General features: G+C 34.5%; 1 protein-coding gene across 4 annotated transcripts in view; it reads right to left on the bottom strand.

The window, feature by feature from the left end:
- Positions 1 to 2,695: 2,695 nt before the first annotated feature.
- ERBIN (erbb2 interacting protein) overlaps positions 2,696 to 18,761 on the bottom strand; it is a 126,862-nt gene continuing 110,796 nt past the window's right edge. For 2 of the 4 annotated variants that reach the window (XM_021701975.2, XM_021701976.2), the window contains exons 21-27: positions 17,189 to 18,734; positions 13,130 to 13,273; positions 10,562 to 10,681; positions 7,982 to 8,191; positions 6,601 to 6,693; positions 6,049 to 6,123; positions 2,696 to 5,253 (exon numbers count right to left, since the gene is read on the bottom strand). In XM_021701975.2, coding sequence (XP_021557650.1) covers positions 5,146 to 5,253; positions 6,049 to 6,123; positions 6,601 to 6,693; positions 7,982 to 8,191; positions 10,562 to 10,681; positions 13,130 to 13,273; positions 17,189 to 18,734 — 2,296 coding nt within the window. In that variant the 3' untranslated portion in view covers positions 2,696 to 5,145. The remainder of the gene's footprint in view (positions 5,254 to 6,048; positions 6,124 to 6,600; positions 6,694 to 7,981; positions 8,192 to 10,561; positions 10,682 to 13,129; positions 13,274 to 17,188; positions 18,735 to 18,761) is intronic. The other 2 variants (XM_021701977.2, XM_021701978.2) reach the window with 2 other exon arrangements.

The following is an 18,761-nucleotide window of genomic DNA, read 5'->3' as shown; positions in this document are numbered from 1 at the left end:
AAATGCAATTGTTTCACAAAGAGAATGAATGCATATTCCTAAAAAAAAAAAAAGAAGATAGCACTGTCTTTTAAGTTTTCCAAAATTGTAAATGACTATGCTATCCCCTGGGATTAAAAATTCTGCAGAGAAACTGCAGCTTTAGGTATAAAATAGACAACCTTTTCTGAACTCTCTATTGGGAAACAAGGGGAGAGGTAGGGGCGCCTGGGTGGCTCATTTGGTTAAGCATCTGACTCTTGATTTCCGCTCAGGTCATGATCTCAGGGTCGTGAGACTGAGCCCTGTGTTGGGTTCCACACTGAGCGTGGAGTCTGCTTAAGATTCTCTCTCTTGGGGGTCGCCTGGGTGGCTCAGTCGTTAAGCCTCTGCCTTCGGCTCATGTCATGATCCCAGCGTCCTGGGATCGAGCCCCACATCGGGCTCCCTGCTCATCGGGAAGCCTGCTTCTCTCTCCCACTCCCACTGCTTGTGTTCCCTCTCTCGCTGTGTCTCTGTCAAATAAATAAAATCTTAAAAAAAAAAAAATTCTCTCTCTTGGGACACTTGGGTGGCTCACTCAGTTAAGTGTCTGCCTTTGGCTCGGGTCATGATCCCAGGGTCCTGGGATCAAGCCCTGTGTTGGGCTCCCTGCTCAGGGGGAGCCTGCTTCTCCCTCTCCCTCTGCCCCTGTTCGTGTGCTCTTTCTCTCACTCACTCTCTCAAGTAAATAAATAAAATCTTAAAAAAAAAAAAAAAAAAAAAAGATTCTCTCTCTTCCTCGCCCTCCTCCCCGCAAAAATGGGTAGGGGCACATGGCTGGCTCAGTCAGTAGAGCATGAGACTCTTGATATCAGGGTTATGAATTCGAGCCCTACTTTGGGCATGGAGAAGAAAAAGAAAGGACAGGAAGAAAGGAAAGAAAGGGAAGAAAGGAAGAAAGAAACAAGGGAAATACCTAAAAGTTGGAGCAGGCTGCCCATACAATCTAGATTACCTTGTAAAAGACAAGTGGTATTGGGGTACCTGGGTAGCTCAGTCGTCGAGCGTCTGCCTTCGGCTCAGGTCATGATCCCAGGGTTCTGGGATCGAGCCCCACATCAGGCTCCCTGCTCGGCAGGAAGCCTGTTTCTCCCTCTCCCACTCCCCCTGCTTGTGTTCCCTCTCTCGTTGTGTCTGTCAAATAAATAAGTAAAATCTTAAAAAAAAAAAAAAAAGACAAGTGGTATTTTATTCCCTTGTACATCAACTATGTGTATTGTTTTTTTTTTTTTTAAAGATTTTTTTTTATTTATTTGACAGAGAAAGACACAGCGAGAGAGGGAACCCAAGCAGGGGGAGTGGGAGAGGGAGAAGCAGGCTTCCGGCAGAGCAGGGAGCCCGATGCGGGGCTCGATCCCAGGACCCTGGGATCATGACCTGAGCCGAAGGCAGACGCTTAACGACTGAGCTACCCAGGCGCCCCTGTGTATTGTTTTTGATGAAACATAAAATTATTCTGATTTCAGGGGCGCCTGAGTGGCTCAGTTGTTAAGGGTCTGCCTTCGGCTCAGGTCATGATCTCAAGATCCTGGGATCAAGCCCCGCATCAGGCTTCCTGCTCAGTGGGGAGCCTGCTTCCCCCTCTCCCACTCCCCCTGCTTGTGTTCCCTCTCTTGCTGTGTCTCTGTCAAATAAATAAATAAAATCTTTTAAGAAAAAAATTATTCTGATTTCAGTTTATTTCATAAGAAATCTATTTACTATACATTAAACCAAAAAAATAGGCTAATAAGAATTTCAACAGAAGGAATGAAAAAAATAGCCTTTGAAATAGATTTCTCACCAGTCTTGAACTAACTGGAAAACATTTCCCATTCCAATGGCTTCCTTTAGAAGTATAAAACAGTAATTTAAGGTAAACTACACTTCCTCCATACCCAGAAATACAAGGGTTTAAAGTGCCAAAAAATTTATTGTGTATCTATGACAAATTTCTCACCCTGAATTTCATAAAATAAATCACATAACTTTAAACAGCGTAAGTTTATCACCTATTCACTGTGTTACTTCAAGCATTCTAAATAAGGACAAAAATTTGGAATGTTTTACAAATGCTGATAAAAATATTACATAGCTGCTAATAGGATTTCCTTTTAAGCACAGCAAGTTAATACTTAAAAGTTTAGTTCTGTTTATGCCAATGTAAGTATTTAAAGAATTTTTCAGGGGCTCCTGGTTGGCTCTGTCAGGGGAGCATGGAACTCTTGATATTGGGACTCTAAGTTTGAGCCCCACGTTGGGTGTAGAGATTACTTAAAAATACTTAAAAAAATTTTTTTTTCAAGTATATACACAACTTCAAGTCCAAAGAGTTCAGAAAAATACATAATATGTAAGAAATTTTAGAATTTTACGGATTTAGATACTGATTCCCTCATGAATCAGCATGTCAGTTTATGTAAAGAATTCTGTACAGAATAAATTATTCTGAACATGTAATTTTTAACAGTTTAAAATTTTAGGGTGGTCAATTTTAAACACTATCACTAAAAATGAGAGTTTTGGTTGTGATGGTTTGCTACATAATATTTAAATAATGTCAGTTATGGGTATGGGCCTTGACTACAAATTACTCAACAATATGTAAACTAAAAATGTCTTCTTCATTTCCTCGGAAGATTTAATCTTCTATTCAAATTTCGAAACCTTATCATTACCAACCAAAACAAAAATTCTGACAAAGAGTTCTTACTTCATTTTAATTTCCCAATATTTTAGAAGAAAATTATGGCTATTTAAGTGCAAAACTGTTTTGCTATTAATTTTTTGTTATATAATCACATTACTCTTCCTTGGTAACTAACTTTCTTACTCAACTATATGTGTTAAAAGAACATTAAAAAATTTTTTTTAACTAACTAGAGGAGAATAAAATACTAGTGCATGTAATACTTGCTGTACTTGTAATATATCAATATAATATGCAGACAATTAACTTAAGGTTTGATCACTAATCAATCTTTTTTTGTGGCTATTTTCCTTTTCCAAAATTATCTGTGTATCTGATGCAAGATAAAGTAGTTGAAAATGTCACAATTATATCTATTTTATGTATTCCTTATTAAAAGTAGAATGTGACTGAAAAATTGACTGAAATAAAAAAAGGATGTGCCAAAATTAGTATTTTAAAATAAACTATGAATAAAGGGAACACCGAGGCTTGTCTTAAGAAGCTGTTTGTCATTGTTTTTTTTTTAGAGATTACAACACACATACAGTAAATGAATTTTATCAAAATACATCACATTTCTTCTACTATATCCATAAAAATCAATTCCTATGTAAATAGTACTGAAAAACAACTAAAATGAGTTAAAATTTACAAAGAGTTGTTAAAGGGTTTCAATCAATATTATTAAAACTATACAGTACAATAACCAAATGATAACATCTTGAAAGAAGTGCAATATTTGAGTTCACATCTTTTGAAAATTACTGCCTATTTACTCTGACTAGCAAGAAAGGAACGAGTTCAACTCCTTTCGCAAAAATAATGTAACTTGCTGTTTTTGCTAGTCCTATAAAAGTCTTAATTAAAACAAGGTTGAAGAACAAAGCGTAACAGATTAAAAATTCCAAAATTATATTTCTTAGTAATTAAAAATGAATTGCAATAACTGAATATTGCTCTAATGAAAGGCTCCAGACTAGCCTCAACTAAAAACAGTTATTGGTCTTCTGTGGCACTTTTTTCTGGTCCAAATAACCATGCATTAATTCTTACCACTGCATGTTACTCAAATTTTATTGAATTACAACGACAGAATAGAAACAAAATTAATGGTTTGGATGAACAAATTAATAAACATCTATGAAATATTTGTTACACTAACAAGGAACAAAGGCAGCTTGGTGGTAAAACACTATTCTATTACACTGATACACTTAGAAACCCTTTAAAGACTCTGAAGTGTCGAGTTCACATTTAATGTTACCTGTAGGAACAGCCCTTTATTTGAATACCTTGACACACTGGTAGGCCTCAAGGACCCATCCCTTTGCTCTACAACTCTCCACAGCAATTCTCTATCACTGTGCCAATTTCACAAACTTGCTTTGGTTTCCTAGCTCCATGCGTACTACATTTCCTTTTACTTTACCAAGGCAATGTGAGGCCAAACAAAATCAAGAGGCTTTCCTAAATCTGCTTACACTTTGTGTTACAGCAACACAATCTTTTAAAACTGGCCATTTTAGTTTCATTTGCTGCTTAAAATAAAAATTATAAATTAAGATTAAAATGGAATACTAATTATAAAACAGATTGCAAGGACCACCATTTGCAAAAAATCAAGAGATTTCCATATCACAAAAAAATGCATGGACATGCATCTACAGAAGAGTTAAAAATTTCCTGTGACTAAAAAATTAAAAATTGAATCACCAGTAGCAAATGTACTGTCAATGGCTATGACAAGAACAGATCCTGTAGAGCTCATAAAATGCAATTATCGTCTTTATTTCTTTAAAAAGACATTACATTTTTATTGCATTATTTTATTAATAAAAACATTTAACAGCTGTTTTTTCAATCTTTGCTTCCAGATTTTTATAGGAATTAACTGTTTTAATCTGGCCTTGGAAAGTGAACCCACCAGCACCACCTTCACCTACTCACTCTTCAATTCAATATGCACATAGCAAAAACCAACACTTCAAATCTCTTGCCCACATTAAAAAAAAGTAGTTTCAGCAGAAAAACATTAATACGAGTTGAATAAAAATAAGGGCACAAAAGCTATGAGACAGAAAGCTCTGCCATCTGTCTCTGGGCTACAATCAAGGCTAACTAGAGCCTTGCACAGAGTTCAGTCATGTGTATGAAATCCAAAAATAAACCTACAATCTATACAAAAACAACATATGTTTGTTTTTGCAGCCTTGATTGCTATGTTTAAAAACCTAACAAGAACTTTTATATGGTATGAATTCAACAGTCTCCCCTATATACTGTACAGTGGTTCTTTCCCTCTAACCACAAGTTCCATTATTTCATTAATGTACAAATTTGAACATAATTTTTTGAGTTCATCTTTACATATAAAAATAGTCAAAATATTAATTTCCCCTGCAAATATCTTCCAATAAATCTTGCTGCCTTCCCCCTTTTTTTGTCCACAATTCTTAAGAGGAAACCTCTCGTACAATGATGAGTTCTACTGTGTTCTGGAAAGTTTTTAGCAAGGACACTGCTTGTCCATGTTCAATATTGATAAAACTGTAGCCATTAGCCTAGAAGAAAAAAGAAAAATGTCTTTAAGAAAAACATTTCATAATAATTTATTTGCATCTGTACATTTAAATTTCTGCTGATAGTGCACAAACCTGGCAGAAAATAAGAATCATTCTGGCAATTTAAAACATGTAGATTCCTGGGCCTTACCCCACATCTATGAAATTAAAATCTCTGAAGGTGTGACCCAGGAACCTGTACCTTGTCTACGTTTTCAGATGATTCTTATGTAGCAACCCAATGTTAGAAAGCACCTGGCTAAGACACAGTGCCAGGCATGGTGTTATGTGTATGTGCTAACGTGTAAATGAGGGCACCAACATGCAAGGATAGCAGAGGGCAAGGCTTACTCTTCCTATTGCCTTGGGCCAGCAGATAAACACTACATTTCTTATAATTTAGGCTTAACATTTACTGAGGTTTTACTATATACCAAATATAGTTCTAAGTGCTTCACGTGAATTAAATTCTTTAATTCTTGTAACAAATAGATTCTTTCACCATCTTATTTTAAAGAAGTTAACATTCCTGAACTTACACAAAATGCTAAGATATATCTAACATGTATTCAAAAATATCCATGATTTTCCAAGGTTTTAGGAAGAAATATCATAAACTATGAAAATACTAAGAGAGTGGCCTATAAGAAATGCCACTATTTTCATCCACAAATATTTAATGATAAACTTCACAAAATGATTATTTTCAAAATTTGGCATTTAATTTCTTGATGAGAAAGCAGATCTTATAAAATGAAAAATTAAGAAAATAATAAAAAGATGTATCTTAGTTACCTGAATAATTTTATCACCTGGTTGTAATAATTTTGATGCTGGTCCTTCAGGCTGTACCCTTGTTACAAATATACCCTTTAATAACAACAAAAAAGATAAACACTTAATGGAAAATAGTATGCATCAATGACAGAGTAACAAGGAACAATTTTTCTTTGACAGTATGTAAATATTTGAATCATAGTACAAGTTTTCTCCCTGTTTTCTCTGAATATTGTTACAACCCCTTGTTATTTTTGGTGCTGGTAATTCTGACTTGAGTACAGTAACTTCTCTTAAAGTACAGATGGGCAGAAATGTAATAACCAAATTTAAAAATCACTTCACAGTGTGATGAACATTTAAAACTGGGGGTTTAATTTGTTTTCCTCAAACAATTAATTTGAAGTGATCACATTTCAAAACAAAAAGCTGAACAATACAGAGAGAAATAAAAAAGATGGTATCTGTCTAGATTAATATAAGTATCTGTTAGATTTTTACTTATGTACAGGAGGCATTAAGTAGTGAATAAACTTTATGGGTATCTCAAGGACAAATAGACAAACTCACATCGTCTTCAGGTCTGAATGGATTTCCTCTGCCCCCAACACCTCCTGATATGCTAAATCCAAGTTCTGGATCCTTTTCAACTCTCACTCGCATCTGAATTAATATGAAAATAAACTATTACTAACATCTCAGAAAAAGCCACAACACAGTATTTAACTATTGGTAAAATATATAAAGATTCATCTAAAATAAATATTCGGGCAGATGAAGGGAAATTATAACATGGAATATCATGTTAATAAGTTAGTGAGTTAAAGGCACAGCTGGGATTATAAAGCATAGCTCCTAAGTTAATCTCCTGTTATTTTACAAGGATAGGCAACTGATTACTATTGATCTTATTTATTTTTTTTAAAGATTTTATTTATTTATTTATTTGAGAGAGAGAGAGCACATGAGATGGGGGAGGGTCAGAGGGAGAAGCAGACTCCCTGCCGAGCAGGGAGCCCGATGAGGGAACTCGATCCCGGGACTCCAGGATCATGACCTGAGCCGAAGGCAGTCGCTTAACCAACTGAGCCACCCAGGCGCCCCGATCTTATTATTTTTTTTTTTTTAGATATCATGGATTTTAATGATATTGAGCACACACAGTTATTATCAGCTTATTATCAGTTTCCATTTGTAAAACATCTAAATTACATAGTATCTCCGTTTATTGGGTGTTTCCTAAGATATTTAAAAATCCCTGGGTGGTTGTTGGATATCAACTCCTCATTTCTTGAACCTGTTTATATGCTTGCCAGACACTGGGACTGATGATCAATTGATAATATTTTTTATAACCACACTACAAAAAAAGATCAAGAACTAAACTTGTTATAAAATACTCCCTTTCCCCAGAGACTAAACCAAAACGAATAAGGCACATGTTCTCTGCCTAAGTTTCTAACAATATCCTTTTATCAATAAGCTATCAAAATATGTAAATGAATGATCAGTTACTTTTTAAGTACTTTGTAAGATTTAATTCTTGAAGTAGTTTGGAGACTCTAGTCAAATTTCAAACTCTCAGTGTCAAATAACAATAGTAAACCATAACATGCCAGTCAATTTTCATGGTCTACTATTCATATTCCTGAAGAAGGTCTAATTACTGGAATATCATCGAATGGTTTTGTATAAACAACCACCTTAGGGAAAAAAAAAATCACCTCCGAAACACTGAATCCTATGTCAATTAATCAGAACATAGGGGATCACAGAGTCAAGTTAACCATTAAGTTTGACATCCTATAAACTTAACATGAAACCAAACCTTTCAACAAATTGGTAAAAACTGTGTTAAAATTCTTTATGGATTTATTGCTAATAGTTAAATAACCTATAAAGTACATTAAGAGCTTAGTTTCATATTTCAAATATTCTTGATTATTCTTACCTCTTGCCTTGCCAGTTCATGGCCTTGTCTAGGAGGACAATGGGGCTGTGTATATGGAGGCTGGTGGGCCACCTTCAGCATCAAGTAATCAATTAGTTGTTCTCTAGAGGGATGCCTTGCCACAGAAGCCTGAGGAAGGGGGTGATGTATTTGACTATAATTTGCCTGAGGCCTGAGAGGCTGGCCCATCTGTCCATTAATCAAAGGCATCTAAGAAAAACACGAAGTGTCTTAAAATGACCAACAATAATGTCTCATTACAAATATTTGGATTTTCTTCTTGGAGCATTACAAAAGCACTAGAGTTTAACATTCTAAGTCACACAATATCAAGCCACTTATACTATTTTTTCTAATTTTACAGTTTTAAAAGAAAAAAGCTATTAATTCTAAACTTGCCTGAATGCTTGCAGATAGATTCTCACTCTTTAAAGGTTTCAAATGAAAGGAAATCCTATCTACATTTAAAATTATCTGCTTTTCTGTTCAATATGCATGGACCTATCTTTCTTACAGTAACCAAATGTTAAAATGGTGATTATGTCAAAATTTTAAAATTTAAGCCCATTAAAAGGGTAGAAGATGTATTTGTTCATATTTTCTTCTGAACAAAAGTTGCAATTTCTGTGTCCTAATCTGACTGTATTTTCTACTTTTCTTTCTTTCTAGAATTAACAAGTCAAGGCATCTATACAGTAGAAAACTAACTTATTCCTCGTGTGTGTGTAGCAGTTAGCAACTTTTAAACTCCTTAAATGTTAGTTCCATAAAACAGTAACCACAAAAATTAAACCTTGACATTCTATTTTACTTTTCACAAGTTACACAAAAATCTGAGATAATTATTTTGTTGTTAAAGATCTATCCTTGTTTTAATGCTTCTCATCGTTTAGACTGAATCTGAATTTTAGACTTAAAATCACCTTTGTGTAAATGCAGCTAATAATGTGTTATGTTAGTATGATGAAACTATCTGAAAAATAAGTTTACATTTGTATTATAAGTATGTGCATATAGAGAGATTGCTATATAGAAGGAGAAATACTTTTCAGCTATTCAATCATTTAAAACTTCATTACTGATTATTAATAAAGAGGTGATCTTATCCACAAGTGAATTATAGAAAAACTGTGAGAGAAATATTGAGCCCCATTCTCCTAAAATTATTCCAAAGTAGAAAAGTTTGGGAAAAGATTATGGTAATTGTTTCAGAACTACATTCTTGTTACAACAACCTTGCTGAAAGAAACAAAGAAGTCTGGCTTTGGTGAAGATTTTTATTTTAAAAAAAGTTATCTTTTTTACTGTGTTATACTTCAGAACTTGGTTAATTCTGAACTTTGGGAACTTAAAGTTTCCAACAGGTGTTTTCTAACAGGGCACAAAGATGCTATCACTCTATGACAAATCTTACATTGGTTGGAGAAAAAGCGAATGAGGTACTCCATTATCTCTGTATCCTTTTTAAAAAAATTGTGGTTGTTTACTACTTGAATTTTGTAGATTTGAAGTCATTAATCTGCCAGGAGGCTTTAAGTGGTTGTGTTGTCACTTTATTACTTATGCACAACTCTGTGGACTACACTCGCTTTCTCCAAGCTTGTATCATTTATTCCTATGTGCAGATTCAATACCTTTCTCCTGGGGAAAATTTTCCAAACAGTAATTACTTCTGACCCATGCTAAGACTGCCTGATACCTAGATTCTTAGTTGTGCCTGACATTTTACATCAGTGTTAAACATACCCATAGAAAATATTAAGCTATCATTAGCAGATGGCTCAGGAGAATACAAGTATGGAACAACCCAATAACCTAAACTACAAAAATGGATATTGAAAAGAAAAAGAAACCAAATAACATTAAAAGAAAAAAAGGGATAAAATAAATAGTTATGTATGAACTTATGTTATATGGCTGGGTTCCTACTCTCAAGAACAGTGTAGAAGTTTTTATAAAATACATTAAGTATGCTTCAAAATTGTATCTGGTTATACTAGGAATATGGAATTGGCGTTAGTTGAAAGAACAGCTGAGAGAGAATATTAAAGAAAAGAATTATCTACCTGGTATTGGTGACAGAAAAGTAAACTCTCTAAGTGATGCTTTAGTTACAAAAGTAGTAAGAATACAATCATCATCTATTCTACCACATACAGAAGTCTTTCAAGGTTATTTCTAATTACATTTAAAGTATTTTAAAATGCCTTTAATAACAGTAAAAACATCCTCAAATGAAGAATTTAAGACAGGTTCATCTTTAATTCTCCAAAAGATTTACTATCAGGATGCTAAAAAGCCTCTGATTCAAACAATACAATAAGTAGATGATAGTAGAGAAATCCAAAAATAACAATAAAATCATTTTCCACGGTGGAAAAAAAATCATTGACTAAACTAAGAAATAACAGAGTAAAAATCTATTTCATAATTCCCAATTAGTTTTTTAACAATCTTTTCTAATCAAGAAGGAAAAGTCCTCAAAAAATTATTTTCGGTGTTAAAGCATATGTTATTTCCAGTTCAAAAGCTGTAAAACAAGTTCAAAGACATGTCTTCATTTATTTCCTGAACACCTACTTTCATCAAGCTGTCTGGAGGAACATCTTTGTGACTAAGTGTAGCTGACGAGTAGTTCGGCTGTCCTGAAATGAATATATCATCTTGACAAGGATCTCCTGGACAGGATGTCTGGGGATGCTTCAAATGAGGGGAAAATAAAAAGTAAACAAATAATGCTCTTTCAGATGTGAAACCAAAATGATGATGACACTTGAAAGGAGATTGGAAAAAATATTACTAGGTAGTGGAAAGATGAAGAACCAGGTCAAACATTATGATCGTAACTGCCATCAACATTAGTACCTTTATGATTGATATTAAACTTGTTGTGGTAATCATTTCACTATGTGTGTGTGTCAAATTATTATGATGTACACTCTGGAATAACACCATGTGATATCTCAATAAAACAGGAAAAAATATTAGTACCTTTAATATACACTTCATAATGTTTTTAGTTTTATTTACAGTAATACCTAGCTTTTAACACTGTGAACAATTTAGTTATTAATGAACTAAGTTAAAAGTCCCAAATTTTAAGAGCAACTAAAATTTACTCCTGTTGAGTACTACAAAAAAGTTTTTTGTTTTTGTAAAAAAAAAAAAATAATAACTGCTATTAACAGCACAGTGCCGCCCGGGATTTTCTTATTAATGATGGGCAGTACCAATAAATACACAACCTTATAAAATTCAGTTTAGCTTAATTCTATCATACTAGTATTGGACAGCTCAGTATTTTTTAAAACCAATGGTCTGGTTTTAAATTTGCTTTTAAAATTAACTAGAGTTCATATTTTTGTATGTCAATAATATCCTTATAGTCTACTTCATTGATAGCTTTAGAGAAAAAACAAATTCAGTAGCTCATTGTCTCTGAATATTTTTTATAATATGCTAGGAAGCAAGATGCCCATACTTTTCATTTTAATTTAGTTCTAAACACACTTAGCTATATTTCTGAAAACTAAAGGGACTGTGATAAATAGCACTATTGTTACTTTCAAAATAATATGTGGCTAGCAACACAGCTATGTATACTACATCATTTTGAAAAATAATCTGAAATCTACTTCATTATGATATGCCACAAGATACACATAATTCTAAGGGCTTGTGATTTAACCTTAGAAACTTTATTTTCAACAGAGCTATCATGTGCAGTTAGTTGCTGGTTCGAAGCACTGATTAGCATTTTTAGATTTGGTTTGATCTGATTTTATGAATTTATGCAATGAGTATTTTGCCTTCCTTCCCCATTTTTGAGATGTGCTTTTGGAACGCATAGTAATCAACTTAGGTCATAGTTTGAAGTTTAAATTCAAGTCTGAATGTGTAACTATTTAGTCTTTAAAAAAACAAGAACAAGTATGTTATGAATGAAAAAGCAAAATGCAACAAACTCAAAGGCTCTGAGTTTAAGAATAATAAGCAAAAAATATTACTGTTTAAGAATTTGGAAAGACAATCGTTCCAGATGACAATAAAGATTATTCCTAAGTTAATTAAACCACTCTGTGGTTTCAGTTGGAATGAGTACCAGAAATGCAGGGCTTAATAGCTATCACTCTTCTCTTCCCATTTCAGTGATAAATTACAAAACAATTGCTATGACTCTAACATAGAAACAGAGGGCAGAGCAAGAAAGGTGAGGTCCCGCCACAGCAAAGTGAATCCAGGAGACCACTCTTGTCCTAGAACACAACAATGCAAAGCCAGCAGTGTATTAAAAAGGGGGTGGTGATGAGGACCCTTAGGAAAAGGCAAGGATCCAGAAGTAAGCAGAGTCAATATGGAAATAAAACTACGGGGAGGAGACAAAATAATGTTGTAAGAGAAGAAGTATCTTTTCAGAATGGAAGGGAAGGGGGAGAAATAAATATTTATTTAGAGGCCATGCTAACACCTTAAGTTGTTATGAAGAGAAAAATCTTAAAATAGAGCCATACCAGAGTTGTTCTGTTCTTTCTCCTTCTCTGCCATTCTTACCGCCTACCCTTAACTTTCATTAAGAGAATAAACCTTCCTTCTTCATCATTAATGACTTATGCTAAAACATGTATAAGAAAGGATTTGGGTTTTGCCTTTTCATTGGTACTTATTACAATTTCTCCAGCCTTACTCATATTCAGTGAATTGTGATTAAACTTACTTCCAGGTAGTGCTTCTCATTTGCCAATTTTCAATCAGTAAACTAAAAATCATTCTTCCCCACAACACTTCTGGGTACTATGTATAGCATAGGCTTAAAACCTTGAGTTATGGAGACTAGCTAATTTTATTAAGAGAAAACACCACAAAGCATAATAATTTTTAAAAAACCACTCAGTTATTTCAATCGCTCATCCCTATTTACATAAATAAGAATATACTACATCCTTAGCTTATAACCAAAGAAACTTAAGAGATAAATACTAAATCAACTTTGCAGGGAGTTTTAGAACTAAGCTATGGAAGAACTAGAAGGTAATCAAGATATCTAACCCACCATAAAAACTTATTTTCTAGAAATGTGAAAACACTAAAATGTGTTTTTTTTTTTCTTCTTCTGTGTACTGAAAGTACTGGTCTACTGCAGGTACTCACTCGAAAAATGTGCCCACCAGAACCTCTTCCGTCTGCAACACTCAAGGCAAGGCTGCCTTGGCTGCCATGCAGATCCCTAGAGCTGCCATAGTGAAAGTTGCTTACAGCAGTAAAATTGGAATTAAAGGACCTTGACAGCATGCTCTGAATAAAGAGGGGATAGATTTAACAGAGATTAGTGTAGCATGCAAAATTCACAAGACATGTTATGTACAAAGACATATTTATAAGTATGCATCAAATTTTCAGTGCCACTGCAAGAGATTGGCACTATTTACCATATCTTTACATGACAACATACACATATACACATAAAGTACATGTAAATCCAACCATTCACATGTTTAAACACTAAAGAAGAAAGTACATACAGTGGCTTTTATAATGCTATCATTTCCCTTACTCCTAATACATCTTACTAGAAGTTCGTCAGAAAAGGGGAACTGATGCCATCCCTAGATGTATGTGTACATATGTAGTTATATATGGAACACAGCTATTTTCTCTATAAAGATAAATTTTACCGACAACCAGTTATTTCTAAGTCAAAACGGATTTCTAGAGTCTGCTTCATTTTACAGAAATCAATTCTATATTATTATTAAATAAATGGAGAGTTTAAACATACATACATACATACATACCACAAAATAAATCTGCAAAACACACCTGGCTCTTGGCCACTGTAATTTCTAAAAAGAAATTACCTTCTCCATTTAGAAACATGTCTTACATTAAAAAAAGTTAACATATACACAAAATTTTAGGATATAACACTTAAAAGGCTCCCACTGCTCTACAGTTACCAGGGGAAAAAAGTTAGACAATGTACTTGTAAAAAAAATTCTCCCATTCAAATAGATAGATACTTAAGATTATATTTTAGGAGTTAGTAGTGGCATTTGCTGCTTAAACTTGAAGAACCACTGATGGAATGCTTACACTGATGAATCTCTTATCACTAATCCCAGAACTGCCTGAAAAATGTACCTCAATAAACACAATGCCTGATTTTTGTTGTTCCTGCTTATTAATTCCCAGAGCTGTTTACATGCTTTTCTTTTATGTGGATGCTTCTTGTCATGTCCCTGAATATTGAGGGTCTTATGGTCAAACTGAGAGCAACCACATTTTGAGCATGGCTTGTTATCAAGAAATATAGAAATGTCATAACAAGCATTTCTGTATTATTCCTAAGGAATATATATGCCTTCTCCAAATTATGAAGTTGATCTCTAATACCAAGAAATCTTAATGTGCCATTCCAGAATGAAAGGGATCTATAAAATTACAATGAATACTTTTAGTTTTTTTGTGGATTCCAAAGTAATGACTAAAGAAAAAGCTAAACTTAACAGGCCAGGCCTATACTTTCCCAGACCATTTCACAAACAATTAGGATTTGGCAGAGACAATTCAGAGGTTCCATAAACATTTGATTATAATGTAAAAATAAAGGAACTATACACACAATCACACATAGACAGAAACATAAACAACACACACTGATGTGTTACACATAGTTTTAACATGTTCTTAACTTGAGTGGTCCAAATGATCCTTTTTAATTATATGTAGATCCTGGAACAAAGCTTTTTCTGTCATCTTTGAACATATATAAAGTTTTTGTAAATATGTCACTGACTAAGAAGGCTAAAGCTCAGAGCAGGCGCGGTTTTTAATTCAGGCCTGTGCAAAGACATCTATATAAAACTGCACGCTGTCACAACACAACACATTTGTGCAGAGCTCAATTAAGAAATATGTCCTGGGCACTGCTGTTCATTACATGCTAAGAGTTGTATTGTAGGAACTGAATGTGGATATTATCATGTTATGTTAATGATATTCTAGTTGACTGCTTCTTACCAGAATTGTTAGTTTAATTAAATAAGGCTTGAGAAGCAGGAGGTGAGGTCTATTTATATGTTTGGGTTCCAGGTACAGTTTGTTGCAGGGAAGGGAAGGAGGGGTTATTAATAGAAGGTTTAAAAACCAAATAAGCTGCAAAAACTTACTATTTTTGTATTAATGCTAAGCAACTACACTGGGCAAAGTAGCAACTTTTGATTTGGGGACTTACCTCTAGAAGTGGGTAAGGCATTGTGAAATATTTTCAAATGTCTAGCAGGCCTTAAGAATTATGTTTGGGGGAGGAAAAGAATGAACTGCAGAGAAGCAAACAGATTTTCCATCACCCTCCACCATTTTTAACCAATGCTTTCAAGTTTGGTATTCTAAATCATGTTGCTCTGTGTCCTCACAAGGCTTTTCTTAGTTTCACTGGCCTATTCCTCACCTCTCAATTACCAGTGGGCACAACTGGGAAACTACTGTCATGCACTCTTGAAGTAACTGAATGGCCGATTTCTAAATATATAAAGCAGAGAGGTACAATGAACAATGGGGTAGCTGCTACTTGCTTCCTATTTACTCAAGTCTAGGTACATCTCCATCAGACAGGAAAGTAATGGGAGAACAGCCACCTGAGAGATGTCAACTACACAGAATATGATAACCAAACTCATCTCTTCATCCAAATCTGCTCTTCATTCTCTATGTTGGCATTTCCAACAACCAGTTACTCAAGGCACCACTCTAGCTTAATTCCTTTTCCTCAAAGACTTATTACAGGAATATTCTAATCACAAGTAAACTATCCTAGAGTCTGTTTCAAAACTGTCTCTTGAATTCTTGCCTTTGTCTCACTTCCATCAGTACATTTCTCATTTATTTTCTGGACCACTAGAGACTCTCGTAACTCAATCAACTTAAATACAGCCTCTTCCTCCTCAAAAACAAAAAAACCAAAAAACTATAGCCCTTTCTCGTTCTAGTTCCATAGTATCTCCAGGAGTTTATGTATAAAACAGCTATGGTACTCCTCTGCTTAAGAAATTTCCAAGTTCCTTAGAAAAAGCACACAAGCTCAAAGAGCCTCAACAATACGTATAGCTACAGCTGAGACTATGGATGATAGTCCATGGATGGACTATCTGGATGAGAATGAGGTTGCCTAAGGCCATTAGATGCTCAGCTATTTAAAGGTGATAGTATTCAAAAGAGCTAACAATTGTAGGCAGAGGTTCAATGTGAATTGATATATGGTACCAATCATATTTTAGGCATTCATTTTTGAAAAATCGGACCTAAGGAAATATTTTAAATGACTAATTGAGATTGTATACATTTAGCTGTTTTTAAAAATACATATTTAATGATCAAAGATAAGAAAATTCTTGGGTAAAACCCACTGAGAGACAGGAAGCTAAATCTTAAAAGAACGTGCTTTACACACTTGAGCCACAGAACCGAGACACTAATTTATCAGTTGTACATGATAATTTTTAAAAATTTTAACTCCTTTCAAAAAACTGACCTTTACACATTAAGTTATAAACTGAACATGATCTTAAGTTGTTTTACCAATGATTTCCAAACTTCATTAGAGCCACAAACACCTGAGTTCAGGTAGGTCAGAAATGCAGTTCAGAAAGGTCAAGAGTAAATGCCATGCCAGAAGCCATCTGTGTCAGTGACAGTGTTAGTCTTATAACATTTCCCAGTCTTATAACTGGGAAAAAAATCTTAGATAAAATATACATTTATGATATATTTCTTGTTATTCTGCTAATTATATAGTAAAACTGCTATTTTTGTACACATACTTACATAACCAATTAATTATTAGATGAGAGCAGGAGGTCAGAAAATGCTAAACAGAGGTACACATGTTTATGCATGTATTATTTACAGTATGTACAGCACAATCTAAAAAAAGATATACACATAAACATATGAAACGAACTTCACCTCATTAGAAAACACTGGGGAGTAAGAGACAGAAAAGAAGCATATCCTACAATCTCAGTTGTTTTGAGTCTGGCTAAGTCTAAACTTGAACTCTGTTAAGTACCAAGAAAAAACTCCTCAAATTTAAGTATATATTCAGTAATTCAGAGTATCTTGTTTCACCTTGTTTAAGAAACAAAGAATACCAAATATTTTTAAGAAAAATAAATTCACAGACAGGAAAATGAAAAATTCATATTTAATTACCTTTTCTAACTTTTTGGCCTCAATGTGCCGTAGTACTTGTTCTCGCCAATCATGAGGAACTTTACTTTTTCCTGGAGGATCTAATAAAGAATGCTCAGAACCAACCCTTGCATTTGGTCTCTTTGAAGGACTAGTCCGTGAATAATTAAAATCACTAACAGACATAGTTCTCTCTGGTATTTCACTAATGGAGGGTCGGGCACTCTGAGGCCTTGATGCATTTGGACCATCGATGCTGTATGTTCGTGCAGAAAGAGGTCTCTGTGACCCTGACATCAATGGAGTTCTTCCCGCTGAATGTAACTCTCTGTAGGATAAATAATCTCCTTCAGGAATCTGGGCCCGCCTCGTGGGACCTGATTCACCAAGATTTACCGAAGCTGTAGAGGACACACTACTTTGTCGCTGAATCGTAGTTCGAGTTGCTCCAGGAATGAGTCGGTCATTTGGTGAGATGGCCCACATTTCCCCATGTCTTCCTGGGCCAGGTCTCTGATGTAAATGGTATCCAGTATTAGCTCGAACATTGTTATGGTTAGAGAAATTCATATTGGCAGAATGTTTCGCATAACTGTGACTTTCTGTGCTCTCGGATCTAGGAAGCCGCTGAGGAGGAAAACCGACATGATCTATTTGGGGATTCTGTTTGGCATGCCACAGAGTGTCCTTGACGGCAGCACTGCTACTGTACTGGATGTTATATTGTGGAGGACCATATATCTGAGGCGTAGATTGGGGGCCACTTACTGTAGGGCCTCTTATTATATTTGGCTCTTCAGGATTATGATTTGAATCAAACTTGAAAACTGCCTTTGTACCTGATATTAAATCAGAAGATGAAGAAGAACCAGTAAATACTTGCAATGGTTGATCATACAAAAGTGTAGCAGACTTGCTCCTGACAATATTTTTTCCATCAACAGTAGATGTTACTGTAATTGTTGCATTTGGCTGCTGTGGTCCATTATCACTAAGAATGTCATAGATTTTTAACCCTCCAGTCTCCATATTAGTTATACTATGAGATTTCACAACAGATCCAATTGGCCCACTTCTCTGAGGAGAGAGATCTTCTGTGCTTTTGGAAATACCCATATCAACAGAAGAATCAGTGTCATGCGGTTCAGTCCTCCCAGGAGACTGTGGAGTTTCCTCAGAATGTCCATTTACCTTATCTACACATTCTAGATTAGGATACTTATTTCCATTTTCCAAGGGCTCAGCTTCTCCTTTAGCATTAATGCTTAAAAAGTCCATTCCAAGCACTATATCCTGTGTCTTTGATCTTTCCACTATCTCTGGTTGAAATGTATCATTAGTTACAAGTTTATTAAGATTCATATTGATATGGTCTAATTTGTGAGATTCATCAGATGTGGCTGTTGAGTCAACACCTTTCTCAATAAGAACCAATTGCTCTTCAATATTCAAATCATATTCAGGTAAGTTAAAATCTTTTTCATCATGAACCTGGAATTTTTCTTCCATTGAATGATTTAAAATATCTCCATTTTGTAAAAGACTGTTAAAATTTTCATCTTCTTGCCTAAAACAAAGATAATTTTATCATAAA

This window comes from Neomonachus schauinslandi, chromosome 7 (genome assembly GCF_002201575.2).
Source record: "Neomonachus schauinslandi chromosome 7, ASM220157v2, whole genome shotgun sequence".
NCBI lineage: Eukaryota > Metazoa > Chordata > Mammalia > Carnivora > Phocidae > Neomonachus > Neomonachus schauinslandi.
Note: the sequence above shows the minus strand (reverse complement) of the source record. Positions and strands in the feature narration are given on the sequence as shown.